The 23,716-nt window shown below is 40.9% G+C and overlaps 3 protein-coding genes and 1 non-coding gene across 4 annotated transcripts; 2 read left to right on the top strand and 2 right to left on the bottom strand.

Annotated features, from left to right (window-relative positions):
• Positions 1 to 919: 919 nt before the first annotated feature.
• On the top strand, positions 920 to 3,646 carry LOC131445890 (fibrous sheath CABYR-binding protein-like). Its single transcript, XM_058616625.1, has 2 exons — positions 920 to 1,145; positions 2,089 to 3,646. Exon 2 carries the CDS (start codon positions 2,089 to 2,091, stop codon positions 2,830 to 2,832), a length of 744 nt encoding a protein of 247 aa, XP_058472608.1. The 5' UTR covers positions 920 to 1,145; the 3' UTR covers positions 2,833 to 3,646.
• Positions 3,647 to 3,674: 28 nt separating this feature from the next.
• On the top strand, positions 3,675 to 3,756 carry trnas-gcu (transfer RNA serine (anticodon GCU)). The gene has a single exon. It is a non-coding gene; the product is annotated as a tRNA-Ser (tRNA).
• Positions 3,757 to 11,721: 7,965 nt separating this feature from the next.
• Positions 11,722 to 17,470, bottom strand: atp6v1b2 (ATPase H+ transporting V1 subunit B2). The gene is made up of 14 exons (XM_058616794.1): positions 17,248 to 17,470; positions 16,949 to 17,004; positions 15,914 to 16,012; positions 15,519 to 15,612; positions 15,342 to 15,419; positions 14,683 to 14,822; positions 14,453 to 14,554; positions 13,852 to 13,949; positions 13,617 to 13,740; positions 13,359 to 13,509; positions 13,141 to 13,223; positions 12,257 to 12,361; positions 12,027 to 12,156; positions 11,722 to 11,948 (listed from the first exon to the last, which is right to left on the bottom strand). Exons 1-14 carry the CDS (start codon positions 17,420 to 17,422, stop codon positions 11,812 to 11,814), a joined length of 1,572 nt encoding a protein of 523 aa, XP_058472777.1. The 5' UTR covers positions 17,423 to 17,470; the 3' UTR covers positions 11,722 to 11,811.
• A 600-nt stretch (positions 17,471 to 18,070) lies between these two features.
• On the bottom strand, positions 18,071 to 22,847 carry dusp11 (dual specificity phosphatase 11 (RNA/RNP complex 1-interacting)). Its single transcript, XM_058616796.1, has 9 exons — positions 22,437 to 22,847; positions 21,429 to 21,504; positions 21,183 to 21,314; positions 20,425 to 20,548; positions 20,291 to 20,351; positions 20,170 to 20,216; positions 20,011 to 20,086; positions 19,327 to 19,593; positions 18,071 to 19,131 (listed from the first exon to the last, which is right to left on the bottom strand). Exons 1-9 carry the CDS (start codon positions 22,481 to 22,483, stop codon positions 18,750 to 18,752), a joined length of 1,212 nt encoding a protein of 403 aa, XP_058472779.1. The 5' UTR covers positions 22,484 to 22,847; the 3' UTR covers positions 18,071 to 18,749.
• Between the last annotated feature and the right edge of the window lie 869 nt (positions 22,848 to 23,716).

Here is a 23,716-nt window from a genome sequence, read left to right on the forward strand (position 1 = left end):
TGTAAATGGATATTGTAAGTGGTTATTGGTTCAAATCTTGGGCTTGTGTTCCTCTAAGCAGACGTCAAATTCACTGTCATGAAATGGTGCGTGTGCAAAACGAACTAAATCTAAATTCAACACAGACAATTGAGATTTGACTGGTGAAGCTAAGAGCTAAGCTAACACTCGAGCCTGCACATTTCATTTTCATTACTCTACCATCTATGGTGTGGAACCACAAATACCTTCACAGGCCACTTTTCAGATGACTTGCTGGCTGTGAACACAAACGATCGCAGAATGACTGTGTCGTGATATTGATGTTGTCGTGCATCGCAAACTGTTTTGTGAAATTCACACTGCTAACAAAACAAACACACACACACACACACACGAGGAGATACAAATACAACAAAGCAGAACCTTTGACTCATAAAAATCTAGTCATAAAGAGCTGAAGGACAGTGTGGTCACATGACTGATCGTCTGACTCCAGCCTGAGCTACAGCTACACGCTAATCAATGAGCTCAGCGGCTAATGAGACGGAGAGAAGACAAAGCGCTGCTCTGACTTTAATTAACCGCACAGAAAGAGCCGTTACGTGACTGTGGTTATGTTTAGATTTGAATATGTGGCCTTTTTGTCACTGTACATCAGCGAGCGCTGTGGTTCTTAATCCACAGATTCTGCTGCGTGACTTCATTAAATTTAATGTATGGCTCCGATAGTCACGGAAGTGCTGTGACTCATCGTCATAACAACGGCTCCTAATGTCTCAGTCAGAATAAATCATGACATGATGACATGATTTCACTCGTCACTGAACAATCACAACCAGCGTCCAGGCCCTTGACCTTTGCCCTTTAGCTCAGCAGTTCCACCGCGACTTCTTTGTGATGAAAAACACACACAGAGGAGACGAGGTGGCCGTACCCGTCAGTTTCTGGCCTGCCTCTGAGGTCCTAACAGGTCCTAACCAGGTCCTAACAGGTCCTAACCAGGTCCGAACACAGTCCTAACGAGATCAAAGAGTTTCAATCGAGGTCCGAACACAGCTCCGAACACAGCTCCGAACAAGCCACGTGATGTAGGGGGCGTGGTTATCTCGTTAGCGTGTCGGACATATTTTTCACCGCATACACCTGAACGATCGCGAATAAAGGTTTGGAAACTTGATTAATACTATAAATGAAACGGCGTTTATAAGCCGAATGTTGAACCGTGTGGAAAAAAATACACAGTTTAATTTTCCCTCCCTTCAGCGCGATTGTAACTACGTTGCATTCATACATGTAGCGTAGCGGCTTTGCTAACAGAGGTTCTGCCTGTCAGAAATAAGAAAACGTTTTATTGCCAAGTACGTTTTTTACACATACAAGGAATTTGTTTTGGTGTTGTTGGTGCATGTCAGACATCTCTAAATATAAGAATATATAGTGTATAAGGGCGTTGCTGTACATACCAGCACTGTAATAATGGTGATGATAATAATAATAATAATTATAACTGTATTTATATAGCACCTTTTAAAACATACATTTACAAAGTGCTTTAACAATATTAAAACAATAATGCAAAACATACCTACATACATACATTATGTACTTACATATACATTAGTGCTGAAACAATTAATCAATGAATCGATTATTAATCGATTACTAAATGAATCGACAACTATTTTGATAATCGATTAATCAAAGCTTTTTTCATGATCAAAACAAAATTTCTGATTGTTTAAGCCCCCTAAATGTGAGTTTTTTCTTCGTTTCTTTGCTCTGGATAACAAAAATCATTAAAAGTGAATCATTTTGGTTTGTGGACAAAACAAGACATTTGAGAACATCATCATTTCCAGGTTTGACAAACACAGATCGACATTTTTTAAGGTTTTCTGATATTTTATGGACCAAACTATTAATCGAGAAAATAATCGACAGATTAATCGATTATGAAAATAATCGTTAGTTGCAGCTCTAATATACAAGTACATACTGTACGTACATACATACATACATGTATAATTTCCTCCGCTCTGTGTCTGTCTGTACGTACACATAGCCTACAAGCTTGACATTAACCTGTTTTATATTTAATGCTTGCAGATGACTAAGACAGGAAAACCAGACAGTTACTGGCGGGACATCTGCAGGAGGGATAAGAGGAAGGACAGGGACATGCTGCTGCAAGGCACTATACTTCCCAAACAGCTGCACCTGGCTAAGGAGTCTCTCCCTGCGATAAACACACTTCCGGCTGCCCCTGTGCAGCATGCTCATGAAGTGATGACATTTGAGGAGCCTGAAAACCACGAGGGGGAAGCTTTCCCCCGCCAGTGCACCCTGGCGGCAAACAGGCCTGTGTCCTATCTACCATTGCCACCTCCCCGATTCCCTCCACAATTTGTGCCAGCTCCTCCATTCATGCAAGCGCCTCCGTTCATGCAAGCTCCTTCTTTCCAGCAAGCTCCTTCTTTCCAGCAAGCTCCTTCTTTCCAGCAAGCTCCTTCTTTCCAGCAAGCTCCTTCTTTCCAGCAAGCTCCTTCTTCCCAGCAAGCTCCTTCTTTCCAGCAAGCTCCTCACCAGCAAGCGCCTCACCAGCAAGCGTGCCTTCCACCTCAGCCAAGGCAACGTGCCTGGAGACTGCAGAAAGCTTCCCAGGAAGATGAGGAGCTAGTGGCTATGGGCGCGCAACCACGAAAAAGGCTGGCAAAGGAACATTACCACTACACCTGCAAGGGGTGTGGCCATGAAAAAAATAAAAAGACTGGACACACCCAGCTGAAGGGGCGGTGGTACTGTCCAGCCTCAGGACTGACACTGGATCAGTGGAAGAACAGTTTAAAGTAGTTGCTGTCATTGTTATATTGTTACCAGCTGCGGCACGAAATGTCAGTGAATGCTGGTATTGTTTATAATTTGTGTCTGTTATTTTTGAAAATTATTCTAATGTTCAGTCTCTCTTCATGTCTGTCTGTTCGCAGATGGGTTCTAGTTTTACACTTACTGTGTGGTTCAATATTGTTCAAATAAATTAAATTTTATTTGAGCCAAGAACAGCCTTCACATTTTTATTTAATTTCCACTTGAAAAACAGGATGACAGTGAGTGTCAAGCCAGAGTTACTTGCAGAATCATTTTAAATTTGTTAACAAAACCTGACACTCTTTGTCTCAACCAAAGATTTTTGAAAAGTACTTTCTGTGCTCAATTTGGAGTTTGTTTTATTCACTTGTGCTGCACAGATTTGACCAAAAAAAGGAGCGGTAAAACATGTCGAAGTACTAAGTACTTCCTTAGTAGATACTAGAAAAAATAATATATATAATAAAAAATAAATTACTAAGTAATTTAATAAGTTTATGTTTACAATTATACAGTGTTAATACATTGTTTTGGTGCATGCTGCCACCTACAGTAGACTTTAGGAATGTCCAAAGCGCTTTGGTACATTGGGATGTTGCCACAGCACAGGTTCAAATCCCGCAAGAGACATGAAAATTAAAGTCATGATTAACCTTGCAATAAGTGCAGAAGTTTGTGTAAACAATGTTGAGAAGACAAGAGAGTAGAGAAGAAATGGATATCGTGTACGTTTTGCTCCTTTTTTCTCCTTTTCTTTTTCCCTCTTTCCCCCCTTCCTTCCTCTCTCTTTTTTTCTTTCCCCCACCCGGGCAGTCCCTTTTGCCCCATCTTTGGCCGAGTGGTTAAGGCGATGGACTGCTAATCCATTGTGCTCTGCACGCGTGGGTTCGAATCCCATCCTCGTCGAATAGTATTATTGCAAAAAAGGAGAAATTGTAAATGAAGGGTTATTGGTTCAAATATTGGGCTTGTGTGCCTCTGAGCAAACATCAATGTCACTATCACAAATGTTATGTGTGTGAAACTTACTAAATCTAAATTCAACGTTGTAAAATTAGCTCCCACAATGCTTATAACTCCAATGAACTGCATGTTTTAGTACAGGAGAAGACGACACTTCACAGTCTTATTGTAATCATGATCAAATTTTGAGAATGCGTGTTCCAACATAAAAGCTTGTGTTTACCCCCATTTTCATTAGCCCCTCCCACTTCCATAGTTGCACACACTTTCACACGTAAACTTTCACCAGGCCTGATGCAGTCGCAAAATTTCAGAGGTTTTGGGGCCTGAACAAGATTCATTTGAGAGAAAAAGAAAAAGAAAGAAAGAATATCTTCAGTTTCAAATCGAATCCTTTCACACCAAACAAAAATAAAGAAAGAATTATAGAAATGTTATAAATGACAACAATATACTGTGCAAAGACAGTATTAGTTTCCTGTCAAAAACTACTTTCATAACCAAATAATCAGTTTCAAGCTTCTTAAATGTCAATATTTTCTGGTTGTTTCTTTGCTTCATGTAGCAAATAAATCAGTGAAAGGTGAATCATTTTTAGTTTGTGGAGATAACAAGACATTTAAGATTAACAACATCATCCTTTTGAGGTTTGGGATTTATCAACCTTTTCAACTCCATTGATTAATCACGACAGATTAACACCAGATGAATCGATTACTAACACAGAGAAACAAACCAGAACAAACGACACACACAGTGCACAGTGTTTCTGACCCACGGACACAAATATTGATCGTACAACACACGGAGGATTCTGAGGATGAACAGCGCTGGTGTCACTGCATTTAAACTCACACTCTGATGAATTTATTCAAATATTTGTTTTGATTTAGTTTGTCTTTAAGATCACGTCTGTTTATTCACTTCTGCTTTTGGAGAGTCTGTCCACCAACTGTCACTCTTGTGGTGAAAGTGAAAACGTTCTAAAAAAGTCAAAGGACGAAATAACGACACGCTGGTCTTAGTCATTTCTGCGATGTCGTGTTTTTTATGAAAAGAAAAGAAAAAAAGATCCATTAAAGGCAACACAGAGGACAACAAAAGAAGGTGTGAGACGCCTGAAGCCACGCTGACAACACACAGACACACACACGGCGACACTGTGGCAGAGGAACCGTGAGCAATCAGAGCAGTGGAGAAAAGACAGAGATGCCACATACCTGCCACTACCCATCAAAATCACTGCCTCACACTCGTCTACTCACATCCATATCAACGGAGAGGAGAGGAGAGGAGAGGGAGAAGTGTGTTTTTCTCTGAGCGTCAGACTGAAATTAAAAATGTTTCACCAACAGTAATTTCATAATTTCATGAGAGACGTAGGACAAGTAGAGTTCCTGCCACCAGCTCCTCGTTTCCTTGAACGACGCTCACACTCATTCAGTCGACACGAGGATCCACTTTTATTCTCCCGGCAAGTTAAATACGCTGTACGTAATCAAAGTTGTCACAAGACGCCACAGAAACAGTGGCCTCTTAGTGAGTGGCAGACATGCCAGCGATGCTCAAGAGTCATCTGCTTTACTGCACCCAGTCAAAACATGGCTGCCAGCAAGGACACGAGAAAGAAACTATTCTGATTTCATTTAATATCTTATAATAATATATATCAATATCAATGCTTTATTTTGCTGTTAGACAGACTTTTTCCAACAGGAAACAGACGTTTGTGTCACTCACTCTCCCACACCAAACTCCATTAGGAAAATCAGCAATTTTACACCATGACACACAGGGGATTTTGAGCCACTGCTGCCTCCATTACCAAGTTCCAATGTGCCATTTTATGACTTCAGTGTTTGAAATCCTTAGTTCAGATTTACCTCGGTGACACAAACTCACCAAACCATGCAGCAGTGGATCGGCAGCTCCTGTGTCCCTGTGAGCTAAAAACCCTGTTTTTCTCTGTGGACTTTGGTGTGGAAAGCAAGCAGTGAAATGTGAGACCTCTCCCTGGGAAGATGCCATGGACTGTATATAAAAGTTGCCATTAAGACGCCGCTGACCTCAGGGATGAAAGACAAAACCCTCTGAAAATGGCCGCCTACAGGTTTGTTTTCATAGCGGCTCAGTGTGGGGCTGATTTGACACACAAATAACTCAGAGCTGGACTCCATCTGTCCCCTCATACTGAATTAACTGCACTTCCCTGCTGCACAGACTCTCTTTTCCTCACTTTCTCTGGGCTAATTCAAGGGATTTTGGACAAACTTTCCCAAGATGTTCTCCCAAGTGCGTCAGCTCTGCTCTCCTACAACAATGTCCGTCAACGTCAACAAACCAGCTCCTAAAACAAGAACAAGATGCTCTTCCTTGTCCAGTCTAACAATCCCACTCATACCATCTGGTTCTAACTCTACGGGCTCACTGTGGGAGTTAGATCTTTCCCTTCATGGTCGGCTCCTCAGAGCTGCCTGAGGATGCAACCTGATCATCCAGAGACGCAAGCCTGGCACCAGGATGAAGAACCTGAGGGGGTTCCGGGTGGAAGGAAAAAACCCATACAGTGATACAGTGACTCAGTATATTGCAATACTCAGTATATTGCAATACTCAGTATAATGCAATACTCAGTAAAATACAATACTCAGTATATCGCAATACTCAGTACAATGCAATACTCAGTATATCGCAATACTCAGTATAATGCAATACTCAGTATAATGCAATACTCAGTATATCGCAATACTCAGTATATCGCAATACTCAGTATATCGCAATACTCAGTATAATGCAATACTCAGTATAATGCAATACTCAGTATATCGCAATACTCAGTATATCGCAATACTCAGTATAATGCAATACTCAGTATAATGCAATACTCAGTATAATGCAATACTCAGTATATCGCAATACTCAGTATAATGCAATACTCAGTACAATGCAATACTCAGTATATCGCAATACTCAGTATAATGCAATACTCAGTATAATGCAATACTCAGTATATCGCAATACTCAGTATATCGCAATACTCAGTATATCGCAATACTCAGTATAATGCAATACTCAGTATAATGCAATACTCAGTATATCGCAATACTCAGTATATCGCAATACTCAGTATAATGCAATACTCAGTATAATGCAATACTCAGTATAATGCAATACTCAGTATATCGCAATACTCAGTATAATGCAATACTCAGTACAATGCAATACTCAGTATATCGCAATACTCAGTATAATGCAATACTCAGTATAATGCAATACTCAGTATATCGCAATACTCAGTATATCGCAATACTCAGTATATCGCAATACTCACTATAATGCAATACTCAGTATAATGCAATACTCAGTATATCGCAATACTCAGTATATCGCAATACTCAGTATAATGCAATACTCAGTATAATGCAATACTCAGTATAATGCAATACTCAGTATATCGCAATACTCAGTATAATGCAATACTCAGTATATCGCAATACTCAGTATATCGCAATACTCAGTATATCGCAATACTCAGTATAATGCAATACTCAGTATATCACAATACTCAGTATAATGCAATACTCAATAAACCACAATACAGGATATCGCAATACTCAGTATATCGCAATATGATATTGCAATACTCATATATTGTGATATATATCACAATACACAGTATATCCAAATACCATTACAACATATATATATTGAAATACTTTGTATATCACAATACACAGTATACCCAAATACCATTAAAACATATATATATTGAATTACTTTGTATATCGCAATACTCAGTATATCACAATATATTATATTGCAATACTCAGTATATCACAATATATAATATCATATTGTGACTTGAAAACAGGCAATTTAACCAAAGAACTAAAGAGTGAAAGAGTGAACATAAAAAAATGACATTCAAGTAGAACTAGTTTGCATTTATTGTGAGAGAAGCAGCAGGAGAAAGGACAGAGGAGCAGCTGTTCACTGCTTCATTTCAACAAACAGCAAACCTAAAGGAAAATATTCAGTAGGACAGTGTGGTCCTATAGTATAGTACTATAGTTTTCCAGCCCATAATTCTGCTTTTTCTGCTTAATGACTTTGCCGAGCACACTTCTGTGGACCTGCCTTAGAGCTGCAAACTCACTCTCACTGATAACATGAATGTCAGCAGGGACAGTAAATAATGAAATAATAATAAAAATCTTTGCCTGCTTCAGTCTACGATACCTTTAAAGAGCCGCTACGCAAGAATTTGTTTTGTATTAAGTCATAAAAAGGACCATGAGAGATTAAAAAAATACATGTTAAATCAAAAACACTGGCTTCACTGATAACAAATGTGCAGCCGGTTTAGCCATAATTACAGTTTATGTTCATAAGTGCAGCTCCTTATAGAGGCAACTACCTGGCAACCAACCCCCCGGTGGGGGGGGGGGACAAAGCCTGTTAATATTTGTAATTTGGATTGTAGTACACGTATTAAACTTGTGTTGCATACATATAGCCCCTTTAAGAATGTGCTAGTGTTGCTGTTTGACAGCTTTTTCAATCAAGAGACTTCAGCTTATTTTTTCTCTCCTGCACCAAACTCCATAAAGAAAATCATCGGGTTTTTTTAAGCTGGCAGTGACACAGCGTTTTTTTTTTACCTCACAGGGTTACAGGAGCTGCCGGTCTCCTGCTGCCTCATTTGGAAGATTGTGTCGCGGAGGTAAATCAAACCCCCCCCGAGTGGCACGATAACACATATGAACTCACTGATGGAGGCAGCGGCGGAGCAACATCTCCCTGTGTGCTGTGATGTAAAAATTGCAGATTTTTTCTATGGACTTTGGTGCTTAGGAGAGAGAGAGAGAGATAGAGAGAGCTTTACAAACTCTGACAGCAAGTATCTGCAGATTTAGTGAAATGACGACACACTTGGCTGTTGATAATGTATCAATCCCTCATATATAAAAAAAACCCTGAACTATTCCTTTAAATATAACTGAGTGGGCTAAGCCGTCTTAAGCCTCCTCATGGTGCCAGGTCTGCATAGACCTCTTCATACTGCAAAATAACAGAAACACCTAATCCTTCTGATTCTCCGACTCCCCTCTACGCCCTGGATGGAAATGTGCTCAGAAACAGACAGAAGAAGAAGAAGAAGAAGAACAAGAAGAAGAAGAAGAAGAAGAAGAAGAAGAAGAAGAAGAAAATCACTGCAGTGCATCAATGAGGTCATTTATGTTTTGAAATGTAGGAGTTTTATTTTTGAGTTTGTTGTTTCTTTTGTTTTTCAGAGCTGGTTTCTCGACTCAAAGCTGCAACACATGCAGATTTATGCCATTTAGCAGAGAGAGAGAATGAATACAGCTCAGATTAATCTCTGCATCTGATGCTCAGACAAGAATCTGACCACAGTCTGACCACAGTCCTTTGCCTTCATCTCTCAAATCTCCACAGGAAAACACTCGACTTCAGACACTTCAGCAAATAACAGACTTTGACTCTCATCTCTAAGTTCAACTTTCATGTGTGACCTGGTGTCCGAATGCAGAGAGGGGCGAAAAAAGAAAATCTCCACCTTCAATCTTCTTATTATTACTTCACTGAGGAGAGATAGAAAGTGCAGTAACTGCTGACGTGGACCAACAGCGCCTCCCTGTGGTCACCTGCACAGCTGCCGAGTGCATTTCATGGCACGTTTTCACACTTTATTAAAATGAATAACGACAGACTCTGTCTCTCTCTGTGGAGGTTAAGTGAATTAGAGACGTCACCTCAGATTCACCTTCAGGTGAATATCCACCTCACTCCAAACAGAAAAACATCTCACAACATAAACCATTTACTCTATAATTAAAATGAATTATGTGTCAAAATGTATAAACCTACACTCCATTAGGATAAAATGCAAATTTATGAAATGTTTATGTGTTTGTACTCCAATCACTTGTCAACAACATGAAAAAAACACACAAAAGTCTCTTTGTAAGCATAAATATATGATCAAATAATCAGCTGAATGACATGATGAAAATGAAATTATAATTTAAACCAGTGCAATAAGCAAATAAGACAAGTTTGAGATAGGTTTAAGGCAGATTTAAGATAAAGGTTTAAGCTAGGTTTAAGGCAGATTTAAGATAGGTTTAAGACAGATTTAAGATAGGTTTGAGCTAGGTTTAAGGCAGATTCAAGATAGGTTTGAGCTAGGTTTAAGGCAGATTTAAGATAGGTTTGAGATAGGTTTAAAGACAGATTTAAGCTAGGTTTAAGACACAACACAACAAACTCTCAGCTAACAAATTAAACACACAATGAGCTACAGTGATGTGTTTCACCATTGGTAAAACATTAAACAAACAAAAAACACTCACTTTATCTGACGTCCATTTTGTGTTCTCCTTCAGCGCCACCACATCTCTCCTGTGAACTTCCTGTCCGTGTAGGTGCACTTTTTTTTGTTTGTCCCTTCTTTGTCATGCTGTTAGCTTAGCACCTGGAGAGCTAGCTAAATGTCCCAGTGTCTCCTGGAGGTAAATGTATTTTGAAAGTTGAACATCAGTTTATTTTCTTCAGAACGTTCAACACAGACCAACACAACAACAACATGGCCGCCGCTGCCACCCTGCCTTCTTAGCAAAAGTTCACCTGAGTGTCACGCCCACCTTCTTATTAATTCCAACATCCTGTGTGGGTAAAGCTACTTCCTGTAATGAGCTAATTTTCAAATTATTTCCTAACCAATCAGCACTTGCCTTTTCAGAGACAAGAAAGGGGCCGGGTTTAAACTAGCTTAAATTCCTGCTGACACAAATAAGCTAGTTTATCTTTAATATTAACCATATAGCATTAGGGCTAAACTAGTTTATTCCAAAGCTAATTTGTTATCAATTGAAATTATACTCGCTTCAAACTTGAAATTCTGTTGGGGTTTTATATCTTTGACTAGCACTAACATGTCGCAGTTTAAGGCCCACTAATGTGAATGAGTTCATGCTAAAATGTTTAGAATGAAAATGAAGCATAAGCTAATTACTACGAAACACAAAGTATACAACTTATATTACACTTGGGGTCTGTTTGTGACAAAACAAAGCATTTCAGGCAAATACAACTCAGTATAAATACTGTGTCTACACATTAACATGTTTATATTTATTATCAATTGATTCATCAGTTGTTTTGGTTGACTATTATTTAGTGATTACTACTAATCAACTAACCATAAGTGATGTAAATGTGTTCCCAACACACTAATTACTGATGAGAAATAATGAGACGGCAGCTTTTATTTCACTTATTACTTGATGAGGCATCGACAGGAAATGTTCAGCGACAATGCATGCAATCTGATTATTACATCTAATCAATAAGCAATACACTGATCAAACAGAAACACAGACAGTAATCCAGAGATATTTCAAGGCCGATGTGTTCACACGTTAAACTTTAGTCGACAAACAACGATCATCCAAAGAAACGACATCAACACCATCATCAAGCAGTTAGTTTACACACATTCATATCAAAATAATTCAAATGTCTTTCTCCTGGTTTCCCTTTTACAGACATGGCTTTCATGAAAACTGTTAGATATTCTGTCTCGTACTGAACCGCACCACAGTAACACGACAGTGTCTGTCAGTGAACAGCGCCACCAAGTGGCGTCTATCGACTGAACACATGGTTCATCAGCTGTGAGTGATATTCTTTGTGACACAGTAAAACCTTGATTATGGAAGTTTTTCGTGTCACTATTTGGTTAGTATTAGCATAAATCAATAATCAGAATTTCACCTACGTCAACATATGACGACCTTTAAATCTCTCTGTAAACCTTGCGCGGTATTTTTTCTGTTTCTGGCTCTTTGAGCGTTAGCGGGTTGTTTTCAAGGCCACAAGACGGCCACAACACTACACTGTATGTAATGTATATATATATACATATATTTATAATGCAGTGACGCTTCACTAGAACACGTGGAAGCAGCAAGCATCGGTTCAGTGTTTGGCTTCGCGGGGGTAAAACTCAGCCAAGGTGCTCTGAGGAATCCGCTTCAGCATCTCTTTGGGGAAGATCCTCATGAGCTGCCATCCAATGTCCAGAGTCTCGAACACACTCCTGTTTTCATACGCACCTGGACACAGACATAACACGCCGTCAGTAAACCTGCACCCTGTGACGATAAAGTCTCCCTGAGAACCCTGAGGTGTACCTTGGGAGATGAAGTTCTTCTCAAACTTGGTCAGGAACTCCAGATAGAGAAGATCATCGGCCGTCAGGGCCTCCTCGCCCACCACGGCCTTCATGGCCTGAACGTCCTTCCCTATAGCATAACACGCATACTACACACACACACACACACACACACACACACACACACACAGCACACGGTCAGAGAGTGACAGACTCAGCAGAAGAAGCTGAGTTTGTGTTTGTACGTACGAGCTGGTTGGAAACATCAGAGTGGTCTCTGCGGGTCATTCCCTCACCAATGGCCGATTTCATGAGACGAGAGAGAGATGGTAGCACGTTGATGGGAGGGTAAATCTGAAAAAAGAGGGTGACACTGGTTAATGAGCTCCTCGCACACTTCCTGTCCAGAATCAGCCGCTCTGTGAGTGTAAATATTCCAAAGGCAGCCATGCAGAACATCACATCTTGTATCAGAACTCTGAATCTACACTGTTGTTAGGTTGTTTAAGGGATATTTCAAGTTCAAGTGTTGTTATATGTTGAGATACTGACACATACTAAGCACTGACTGCACCATGAGTGCCAACAGAGACACAAGTAAATGTTTTTAGCCACTTTGCTGCTTGATTTTGCTGTGACAGCCTTTTCCAACAGTAAAACTGAAGTTTGTTCCCCCAACACCAAAGTCCATAGAGAAAATCAACGATTTTACATCACAGCACACAGGAGTTGTTGACCCACTGCTGCCTCCATTAGTCAGTACACATTTTCATTTTGAGACGACAGTGTCTGAAATCCTTCGTTCAGATTTACCTCAGTGACACAAACTGACCACACGAGGCAGCAGTAGACCAGCAGCTCCTACGTCCCTGTGAGCTAAAAGCGCTGATTATCTCAATGGACTTTGGTGTAGGGGGAAAAAGTCGTTTACAAAGTGACACAAACTTCAGCTTCTTGTTGGAAAAAGGCTGTGTAAGAGTGAGATTTAAACAGTCTGAGTTTCCTGGTGGCATCCAGGGGGCGCTCACAGCGCAACCAGCTCTGACTATGTGTCAGTACTTCCTCCAACCACAGTAACTATCATTTTAAAGACTCTTTAGTCCAAGTCTCTGAAGAGACGCAGCTGTCTTTACCTGTCTGTTGTGAAGTTGTCTGTCCACGTAGATCTGACCCTCGGTGATGTAACCGGTCAGGTCGGGTATAGGATGAGTGATGTCTACAGACACAAGAACACACTGTTCAAACAACACTGCCTTATTTAGCATTTTAGAGTGCGTGTGTGTATTTGTATTTGTTAGTCCTCATGGAGACCAAAACCTGGTCCTAATGATGCGTTTTTGTGAGTGTGTACCGTCATTGGGCATGGTGAGGATGGGGATCTGGGTGATGGAGCCGTTACGTCCCTCCACTCTGCCGGCTCTCTCATAGATCGTGGCCAAATCTGTGTACATGTATCCCGGGAAGCCTCTGCGTCCCGGCACCTCCTCTCTGGCTGCAGACACCTGAGCACCACAGGTGAGGAAAAACACACACACACACACACAACACAGAGTTTACTCCCTCATTCACGCTGTCCTTTCAGAATAAAAGCTCCGACACAGTGTCTGACCTCTCGCAGAGCCTCTGCGTACGAGCTCATGTCAGTGAGGATGACGAGGACGTGCTTCTCACACTGATAGGCCAGATACTCTGCTGCTGTCAGAGCCAAGCGAGGTGTGATGATTCGCTCAATGCTGGAATAAAGAACAGAGACTTTTCAAACTGTCGGACAACACTTTATCATTTATGATGCAAACACCTCCAAACTTTTATTCTGAAGCAGGTGTTTGGTGTAAAGGTCGTACGTGGGGTCGTTGGCCAGGTTGAGGAAGAGACAAACGTTGTCCATGGAGCCGTTCTCCTCAAAGTCAGACTTGAAGAACCTGGCGGTCTCCATGTTGACCTGAAGGAAGACAAAAACTGATGTTTACAGGCACTGTTTTCCAACAACTGAAGTTTGTGTTCTTTATGAACCTTTCACTCTCCCACACCAAAGACCATAGAGAAAATCAGCGATTTAACATCATATCACGCAGGAGATGTTGGTCCACTCCCGCCTCCATCAGTCAGTTCAAATGTGTTATTTTGTGACTTTGGTGTTTGGAAAACTTTGTTCAAATTTACATTTGGCAGAAACTTGCCAAATGATGTTACAGCACAGCAGCAGCTCTTGTGTCTTCATGGACCAAAAAACGCTGATTTTCTCTATGGACTTTGGTGTGGGAGCTTCCAAAGTGACACAATCTTCAGTTTCTTGTTGGAAAAGCTGATAAAGCAGTTATAAAGTAGGTTTAAGCTGGAGTAGAACTCTGGCAGCCATGTTTTTCCTCAGTTGATGTCACCTGTATGTAACATACTTCACTATGTGAAGCCCCCGCCCCTCTCTCAGTGTGTTAAGACTCTCACCCCCATGGCGGCAAACACGATGGCAAAGTTGTCCTCGCTGTAGTCCATCACGTCCTTGGACTTCTTCACCAAACCGGCCTGCCGACAGATCTGAGCTGCGATCTGAGCAGAGGGCGGAGCCAGAGCAGGAAGTAGAGAGAGGGAGAGCGAGAGAGAGAGCAACATGGAGGACGGCGTTCAAACAAACGTCTTTGACGATGTGAAACTTTCATTTATCTGTGTGTTTGTACCTCGTTGTGTGGCAGCCCCGCGGCAGAGAAGATGGGGATCTTCTGCCCCCGGGCGATGCTGTTCATGCCGTCGATGGCAGAGATGCCAGTCTGGATCATCTCCTCGGGGTAGATACGACACTGAGGGTTTATGGGCTGGCCTGGTAATAGAATCATACACAGTCAATTACAAACAAATGTCATTCTCCTGCCACACCAAAGTTCATAGAGAGAAACCCTGATTTTACATCACTGCACACAGAAGTTGTTGATCCACTGCTGCCTCCATCAGGAAGTTTAAGGGCGTTATTACGTGATATTGTTCTTTAAAGTTCTTTGTTCAGATTTACCTCAGTGACACAACGTGACCAAACATGGCAGCAGTAGAGCCGCAGCTCCTGTGTCCCTGTGATGTAAAATCACTGCTTTTCTCAATGGACATCGGTGTGGGAGAGTGAGCTGTTTACAAAACATCACAAACAGACCTTTCTTGTTAAAAAATGCAGTCTCACAGTGAAATAAAGCAGCAAACATTAAACAATCCCTTTAAAGTTGTGTCGCTGAAATGTAAACGTGAAGATTCCAGAAATAAAAGTGAAAGGAAACTAAGAATTCAAAAGCACATTTAAATTTGATCAATCAATAACCAGGTTTAATGATTTCTCATGACCATGACGTACCCATGATGTCCAAGAAGTCTTCAGCGAGGACGGCTGGTCCTCTGTCGATGGGTTTACCAGATCCATTAAACACACGACCTGCACACACACACACACACACACACAATGTTGAAACTCAGCGTCCACATCAGTCACGTGGAGTGACTGATATTTTTATTGTCTTGTTGTGCGTCGTACCTAACATGTCCTCAGAGACTGGTGTCCGTAAAATGTCCCCTGTAAACTCACAGCTCGTCTTCTTGGCATCAATGCCTGAAGTCCCTTCAAACACCTGCAGGGGGCCCAGGGAACGAGCACAGGTGAGGATTTGTAGCATAAACCACAGATCTGGAAGATTACAACTTTGACCTGACGGTGGCGCTGTTAGACAATGAAACAGTCCTGACTTTGTGACGAGGATGTCACAACAAACTGAGGAAAACTGAGAAGATGACTGATGTTCCTTAAGGAGAAAACTTCAGATAATGTGACTGATAACTGACCAAATGTTTCACCATGGCGATCACGTAAACGTCATCAGAGGAACGATAGTAAACAGTTAACAGGTGAAGCATGTGACCTCTGAACTGTACCTGAACCACGGCTTTGGAGCCCGTGACCTCCAGCACCTGCCCGCTCCTCCTGGTTCCATCAGGCAGTGTGAGGTGGACGATCTCTGCGTATCTGGGGAACTGAGGAGTGACAGAGATAAGAGGACGGAGGACTACTAATATACCAACCAGTGGGGCTGGAAACGACCTCAGAAACCTTCTTTATGAACAACAAACTACTGCAAAACCACCTGTGGAGACTGTTGAATCATCACTTAAACCTACAACAACCTTACGGGCCTAGTGAAAGATTCATAATAACACAAAAAATACAATAAAACTACTTGAAGTTTTCTCTTAGGAATCGTTAAACCAGCAGTAAAACATGAAGAACTTCTCTGTCCTTACTTTCTAAACATTCTAATCCCTAAAAAGAACCTCTGGAAACTTCTCATAAGCTTCATGATGATTACTATGAGATCATTTAACTCCCTGTAGAACCTTTTTGATGACAACTTTGACATTCTTACCCTAGAACAGCCCAAAAAACATGTGGAAAATTCTAAAAAGCTTCATACTGATGACTAAAAGTTCCTAAAACTACCTGTAGAACCTATTTAGTGACTACTTGAACTGTCTAAACCCTAAAACAACCCAAATAACCCAGAGAGCCTTCTTTTAAGCTTCATGATGATTCAAGAAAGATCTTTGAACTACCTGTAGAACTCACTTAAACCACCGAAACCCAAGAACAACCCAAATAACCTCTGGAAACTTCTTCTAAGCTTAGAAGTTCCTAAAACTACCTGTAGACTTAAACCCTTTAAACCCTAAAACAACCTAAAAAACCTTTGGAACCTTCTTGTGGCGTTCTAGTAAGATCCTTGAACTACCTGTAGAACCCACTTAATGGTCACACAAACCTTCTAAACCCCAAAACAACCCACATAACATCTAGGACCTCCTAATAAGGTTCATGATGTTTACTATAAGATCTGGGTCACAGATGAGTACATCTCCATGTTCTGGTTCAGACAGGAGGACGATGAGGAGGGGGAGGGTCTTCTGAGGTCTTACCTTCACCTGGTCCAAAATCACCAGAGGACCATTGACTCCAGACACTGTTTTATAAACTGAGGACAGAAAACGCAGATTATGTTGATTAGTTTATCTGGAATGAGGAAGATTACATGAAGAACATGAAAGCATCTTCATCATCATCATGATTATTTCGGGTGATTTTATGATTGACAGCGACCATGAGAAGGTGATGATGTCATTTATTCATAATCTCATGTGTTCATCTTCAGGAATGTGTCGCGTCATGTTGGTCCCTCAACTCCGGTCCTCACAAACACGGAGGGACACGGACTCACTCAGGCGGGGCTGGGAGATGTAATCCCGGCTCACGGCCATCGCGTGCTCCCGGGAGCCGGCGGAGGCGGAGGTCGGACCCGCGGCGGCGGTGGTCGTCGGTCTGTTCCCGCCGACAGCGGAGGAGATCTCACTCATGGCCCCGTTCATCATCCCTCTGAGAGCCTTCATCGCCATGTTTCACCGCGGCAGCAGCAGCCGAGTCGTGACAGGTCCCGCGCATGCGCGGTAACAACGGCATCTGCACCAGGAGGAATACTACAAAAACAACAGGTTTTATTTATTTATTTATTTATTTTTTCTTAACAATTCTATATCGTAAGTTTGAATTTGTTTATTTACCAGGTAACGAATAAATATATTCTTGGAGAAATTTTACATTATACACTTTTGTTAACTCACTATTGTTCTTGTGAGGTTTAACTACTATTATGACAATTTTGTTTAGTAAATATAATTTACTTTCCGCACAAAATATAGATGTATGTGAAATTTAGAAAAGAAAATGCATGACTTTGTGCATTTGTAACTTTTTAAACTTCAATGTTGTTTTGATTTAATTTAAATGATAAAATTCTCTGTTGACAATGCTTTTTAAATACAGGGTTCATCTAAAGGTTTATAAACTAATAAACAAAAACCTGACAAATTTTATTTATGATTTTGTGTATATTTATGATCATTTTAGATTTTGTAAAAACTAAATTGTTAGTTCAGCACAAAAAATTATTTTATTAATCAACTAATAAATTCTGCCCATTAACGATTAAAGACTTCGTTTATAGCAGGTGAGAGGGAGAAGAAAATGTGCACATTAAATTAAAACATGTTTCAAACATTTATTTTTGTTGGCAGGGTCAACTTTTGGCTGAACAAGGCACAGTGACCTCTGTAGAACAATAAGAGCTTTACTAAAGGACACAATCTTCTTCTACTGTCTTTTTATGGTTGGACCTAGAAGAAGAGGACACGAGCTGGTCACGTGACCGGGTAAAAATCAGATCCGGATTTTCAAACAAAAATAATCTGCCTTTCTGCCAGTCCAGATTTTAAAAAATTGTTTTTACCTTCATCAAAGTTCCTGAGTAGTGCGGACATCAGGCGTAACCATAGCAACAGCAAAACAATAAAAAAAACAAAAAGGGAAGGATGAAGCAATTTCAAAGCAAAGCAATCGCGTTTACCTAAACCATTCATTTTTGATGCCAGTTTTCATAAAAACTAAATAAATTCACTGCTTTCCCTTGATTCTCATGACACAAACTTCAGTTTCCTGTAAGAAAACACGGTCTCACAGCTAAAATAAAAGCAGTGAACATCTTGTTAAAGTTGTCTAGAACCTCCTGCAAAATCATGTTCTGCAAATAAAACAAGTCAATAAAATGTTAATGTCCCTCGTCCACTGACGCATTTTCAGCCGCAGCTCATTAAAATGAGACTCTGTTGTGGATTTGTGACGACTGCAGCGCCGCCGTCAGCACAGTCACGTGATCATGTGATCAGTCTAGTAGTGGTCATATCTCAGGCTGTGCGTGTGTCTGTGGCGATGACTCGCCCACTCGTCCTCATCGGTCCAGGGCAAGTGGAGGCGGCGGCCCAGCTCCTCCTCTTCCTGCTCTGTCCTTGTGTAGCGAGGGGGCGGGGCTCTGCTGTGGCTCCCCCACTGACCGTCGAGATGAGGCGCGGTCCATTGGTACGGGTGGAAGTGGGCTCTCGTGTGCAGATGAAGCGGAGGCATGGACGGCGGCTCGGGCAGAAGGCCGCCGTTGCTTCGCAGTGGATCGGAAAGAAGATCGCCGCCATACAGAGGAGGAGGAGGAGGAGGAGGATAATGACGATGATCGTGATGATGTGGGCGGTGGTTTGAAGCTCGAGGAGAGAGAGATCTGTGGGGAAAAAGAGACCACAAACATCACATGACCTGCAGCGAGTGGTCGTTTGGAAGTTCCAGATTCCGAGTTCTGGTGTAAATGGAACTGTAATCTCATTGTCAAGTTTGTGAGGTGAGTTTCCGAGGTGTTCCACTTAACACCTCCAAATAGGAAATCAAGAATTCCAACTTTGGACCGTGCTGTACGTACCTGTGATACCAGGGGTCACTGCCGTGTGCTCGTCTGTCCCGCCTGTCCTCTCTGTCACGTCTGTCCTCTCTGGCCCATCTGTCCTCTCTGTCCCGCCTGTCCTCTCTGTCCCGTCTGTCCTCTCTGTCCCGTCTGTCCTCTCTGTCCCGCCTGTCCTCTCTGACCCGTCTGTCCTCTCTGTCCTCAGAGTCCACTGACTCAGAAGACGGCCGCTCGGCAGAGCAGCCATTCTGTGGCTCCTCCTTCGACTCTTCTATCCCCTCGTTGCTGATGTGGAAAAAACAGCCATCGAGGTTAAAAAGGCTCAAATACTACTAACACCACACCAAAGTTCATAGAGAAAATCAGCGATTCAGCATCACAGCAAACAGGAGTTATTGACCCACTGCTGCCTCCATTAATAAGCTCAAATGTGTTATTTTGGCACTTAAGTGTTTGAAATCCTTTGTTCAGTTTCACCTCAGTGACACAAAGTGACCACACGAGGCAGCAGCAGAGCAGCAGCTCCTGTGTCCCCATGAGCTAAAAACGCTGATTTTGTCTATGGACTTTGGTGCAGGAGAGTGAGCCGTTAAAAAACTTCACTTTCCTGTGTGATAAAACAGTAAACACATTCTTAAGATATCACAGAGTTGATTTTAATAGATTATTCTGTAAATGTGTGTGTGTGTGTGTGTGTGTCACCTCCTCTTTGGGCCATGCTGCAGGTCGTCCAGATAGTTCTTTCTCTCGATGTCATGGCCCCGTGACGAGTTAAACACTGACAACAAACAATGAACAGGTTTAATATCTTACTTTTAAATCATTTCTGATCACAAATAATGACCAATAATCAGCACTCACAGTCGACAGCCTGTTTAGGATCCATCCCGTCGACGTCGATCAGATACCTGCAGGTCACAAACCCCTGTTAAAAACACACTGGATGATTAAAGTGAGGCGCAGGGGCGTGTCCTGTACGTACCTGCAGATCAGGTAACCCGTGCGGTTCAGGCCGTGGGTGCAGTGGACGCCGATCAGTTTGTCTGCAACAGAAACGTCAGTGTGTAAAAAAAGAAAGAAAACAAGAGTTCCCCGACATATGAAACGCGGTCTCACCGTTGTCTGCGTTTTCTCGTAGAAACCTGCGAACGATGCGCTTGAAGCTCAGGATCGTGTTGTCGCGGGGAACCTCGTGACCCGCAGTGAAGATTTTCACAAAGAGCAGCGATGCCGGCACGTCCTTAACACACACACACACACACACGTCAACGCACCCTGTTAAATCATAGCGTTCAGTCTGATGTTCTACACTGGTATAACATGCTGAAATGTATTTTTATCTGTTCATTTGTGTTTTTTCAATCACTTATACTCAAGACGTTAAAACATAAAAACTGGAAATCTGTGTATTTACCAAAACTGTTGTTCTGGGATAAAGAAATGCATTATTATGTGAAGACAGAAAAAAAAAGATCTGAAGACAGAAGACAGAAAACTATTCACTGAGAAGAACATATTAAATCAACACGAGATCATATGGAGTGAAATTGTTTTGGTTGATTTGTGTTTATGCAATATTTATCTGTGTGTCCCTGAAGGCCTCATCCACACAGAAATGTAACTTTCCCTGTACATTTTTTTTTACTTTTTTGTTTATAACAAGTTTTCATACACACTGGCATTTTGAGATTTTTTAATTTAAGGACCTATTTTCCAAAAATAGGACTCTCAAACCTCTAGCTCCGTGTGGATGAGATGTCAATAAGATAATAAAATATGTAGTTGTTTTGCAGTTCAAGTTGTGGGTTCCTGCTTTGTTGTTGTGTATATTATATAGATTAAAAACCTAAGAGTTAAGTGTGTTGTTTGTTTACCTGTAGTTGATAGTAGCGTGTAGTGAACGTCAGGTCAACGATCAGACCGAGCTCTTCATTGTCTGTGCTCAGAGCGTCCAGCAGCTCCCAGGGACCGAAGACGTCAGAGGCCGAGAGACAACGAGTCAGAGCCTGAAGGACGAAGGACACACACACACACACGTGATAGAGACGTTAATTAGTAAAACAAAAGGCTGCTCTATGTGTGTGTGTGTGTGTTTACAGGTCTGATGAGCGACTCCTCACCCGTTTGAGTGGAACTTTAAAGGCAATGAAACGAGTCCCTTCGAGTCTTTTTCCAACAGCTTTATAGTCGAGCCACCTGTGAGAGACAAGACAGAGACAAGACAGAGACACACAGAGAGAGGTTTGTCTTACAAGCACCAATTTTTACGCAGAAATAAATATGATGTTTTTATAAGGAATTCTTTTTAAAATTTTAGTTTAAAAGTTGGGAATTTAGAAAACTAGCAATAGTCAAATTGTAATTCCATCCCAGATTATCAACATGTACCTATTTGTATTGGGTTGCTGTGCTTTTTGTAATTTATATGAACAAAATGTTTATTTACCAGTAACAGATTTCAAAATAAAAGTAACATTTCATGATAAAAGTAGCAGTAGCATTCATGAATATATGAACAAAAGATTTATATGCAAGTGTGACTTTGTAATGTAAAAAAAGAAGATCATATAATCCAGTGTTAAAGTACCAGATTTCAAAATAATAGTGTGAGTTTTAATAGTTTATTCTGTAAAGCACTTTGGTTGTTTTAGAGGGCTTTACATATAGAGTTGGATTAGATTAGATGATACCTCTCGTCCACCGTTTACACTACTTCTGAAGTCTGAGTGATGTGATTTCAAAACATAATCCATAATCCAAGGAATTGTTTCCATTGAAATTATTAATCATTTATCTTTCATTTGTGATAAAACCACCTCCACCAAGAGTGAAAACTTGTCCATATATATATATATATATATATACAAATATATAAATAAACATGTTCCTCTAATTTCCAGGTTACTTGTTAAGTAAAACTGATTGGTTTGGAGTCACATGACATGAGGTTATGTTATTGTTATTTATATGTTATTTTCGTTGAGTTTGTCTGATGTGGAAACTCTTTACAAGTAAACTGAGTGACACAGCAATAACCCGGCTACTTAAAAACAATGAGTAAACAAAGACACACTAAGTTAAGTTTAATTTCAGCAAAATCAAAACAAACCAGTCATTCTCTCTCTCACCTGTCCGGTATCCCTCCTCCACCGCTCCTCTTACCGGGTCTGTACATTCTCACAGCGATTATCTACTGGGACTCTTCGTCCGAACTGTTAACCCAATAAAATGTTAAAACCCGTAAAAAAAAAACTTCCAAAACGTGAACATTAGCACGTGTCGCTCCAGACACAGCTAGCCTGCGCACAGCGAGACAGCGTTAATCACAATTAACGCAAAATATGAACAATAATGACCAAAAAAAAAATACAGTTAAGGAGAGCCTAGAAATATAAAATACGATAAAAACCCAGTGGCAGCCTCAGTTAATATTAAACGGTAATTTACTCGCAGTAGAAGGCGGGGACGTGCATATACAACTCCATACCGGGGAACCTGGTTTACTTCCGGGTTCTTCTTCTAGCGATGAATTCAGTGGTTGGTGAACAACACACTGCCTCACTACCGCCACCAACTGGTTAGGAGTGGAAGATATCTAAACGCAATCCATACACTGTGGAAACGATTTTCTCAATTAAATTCAAACTTAATCACACACTATGTAAAGGAAATAAATGTATTATTTTCATGAAAATTACCATAATGTGTTATAATGTGAAAATACTGCCTGCACCAACAGTGAGTTGTACAGCCGGTATATTCTCTACTGCCATGGTTCTCAAACTGTGGTACTTGTACTGCCAGTGGTACGTGAGTTTAAATCCGGTGAGACTTCAAATCAGAAATACTGTTCTACTGTATATAGCGGTGTATGTAACCGGAGTGTGTAGAAAATGAAACAAATAACAAAATAAATAAAACAATAATAATTAGAGTCTAATGTAAAGCATTTCATGTAAATTGTTAGGGTTTGAACCCTTTAAAAAAAAACAAATTAAAATTTAATTTCAAGAGAGTTAATTAGTGTTCCTAATAAAGGGAGCAAATTTGCAGTTATATATTTCCGCGGCTAGGTTAGGGTTAGGGGTATAAATAATAAATAATAAATAATAAATAATAATAATAATAGGCATGACTGTGGAAGCTTCTTCTAATAATAATCATTTCCAGCAGGCTGTTCACTGAGAGAACAGGGGAAAAATCTTAAACCTGCCGGGCTGACTTAACTAACTTTAGACTGTGGAGGGAAGCATTACACTTGTGAAATAGCAAAAGTTTAATTTTCAATTATTAATATTATAGGAAGAAGCAGAAGAGGAGAAAGTTCTTCAGGTGTGCTACATCAAAGGACAGTGTTGAGCACGGGACATGATGCACAACAGGAAAGACCAGATGAAAGGTTTCTGAA

Source organism: Solea solea, chromosome 19 (genome assembly GCF_958295425.1).
Source record: "Solea solea chromosome 19, fSolSol10.1, whole genome shotgun sequence".
Lineage (NCBI taxonomy): Eukaryota > Metazoa > Chordata > Actinopteri > Pleuronectiformes > Soleidae > Solea > Solea solea.

Coding starts and splice junctions, on each gene's coding strand:
- dusp11 (XM_058616796.1), bottom strand. CDS start 22,483: ATGTACAGACCCGGTAAGAGGAGCGGTGGAGGAGGGATACCGGACAG. Junction 20,549..21,182: donor CACGCTACTATCAACTACAG/GTAAACAAACAA, acceptor GTGTGTGTTAAG/GACGTGCCGGCATCGCTGCT. Junction 20,352..20,424: donor ACGAGAAAACGCAGACAACG/GTGAGACCGCGT, acceptor TTTCTGTTGCAG/ACAAACTGATCGGCGTCCAC.
- LOC131445890 (XM_058616625.1), top strand. CDS start 2,089: ATGACTAAGACAGGAAAACCAGACAGTTACTGGCGGGACATCTGCAGG.
- atp6v1b2 (XM_058616794.1), bottom strand. CDS start 17,422: ATGGCGATGAAGGCTCTCAGAGGGATGATGAACGGGGCCATGAGTGAG. Junction 14,555..14,682: donor CGGGGCTGCCACACAACGAG/GTACAAACACAC, acceptor CCCTCTGCTCAG/ATCGCAGCTCAGATCTGTCG. Junction 12,362..13,140: donor GACAACTTCACAACAGACAG/GTAAAGACAGCT, acceptor CTCTTTTTTCAG/ATTTACCCTCCCATCAACGT.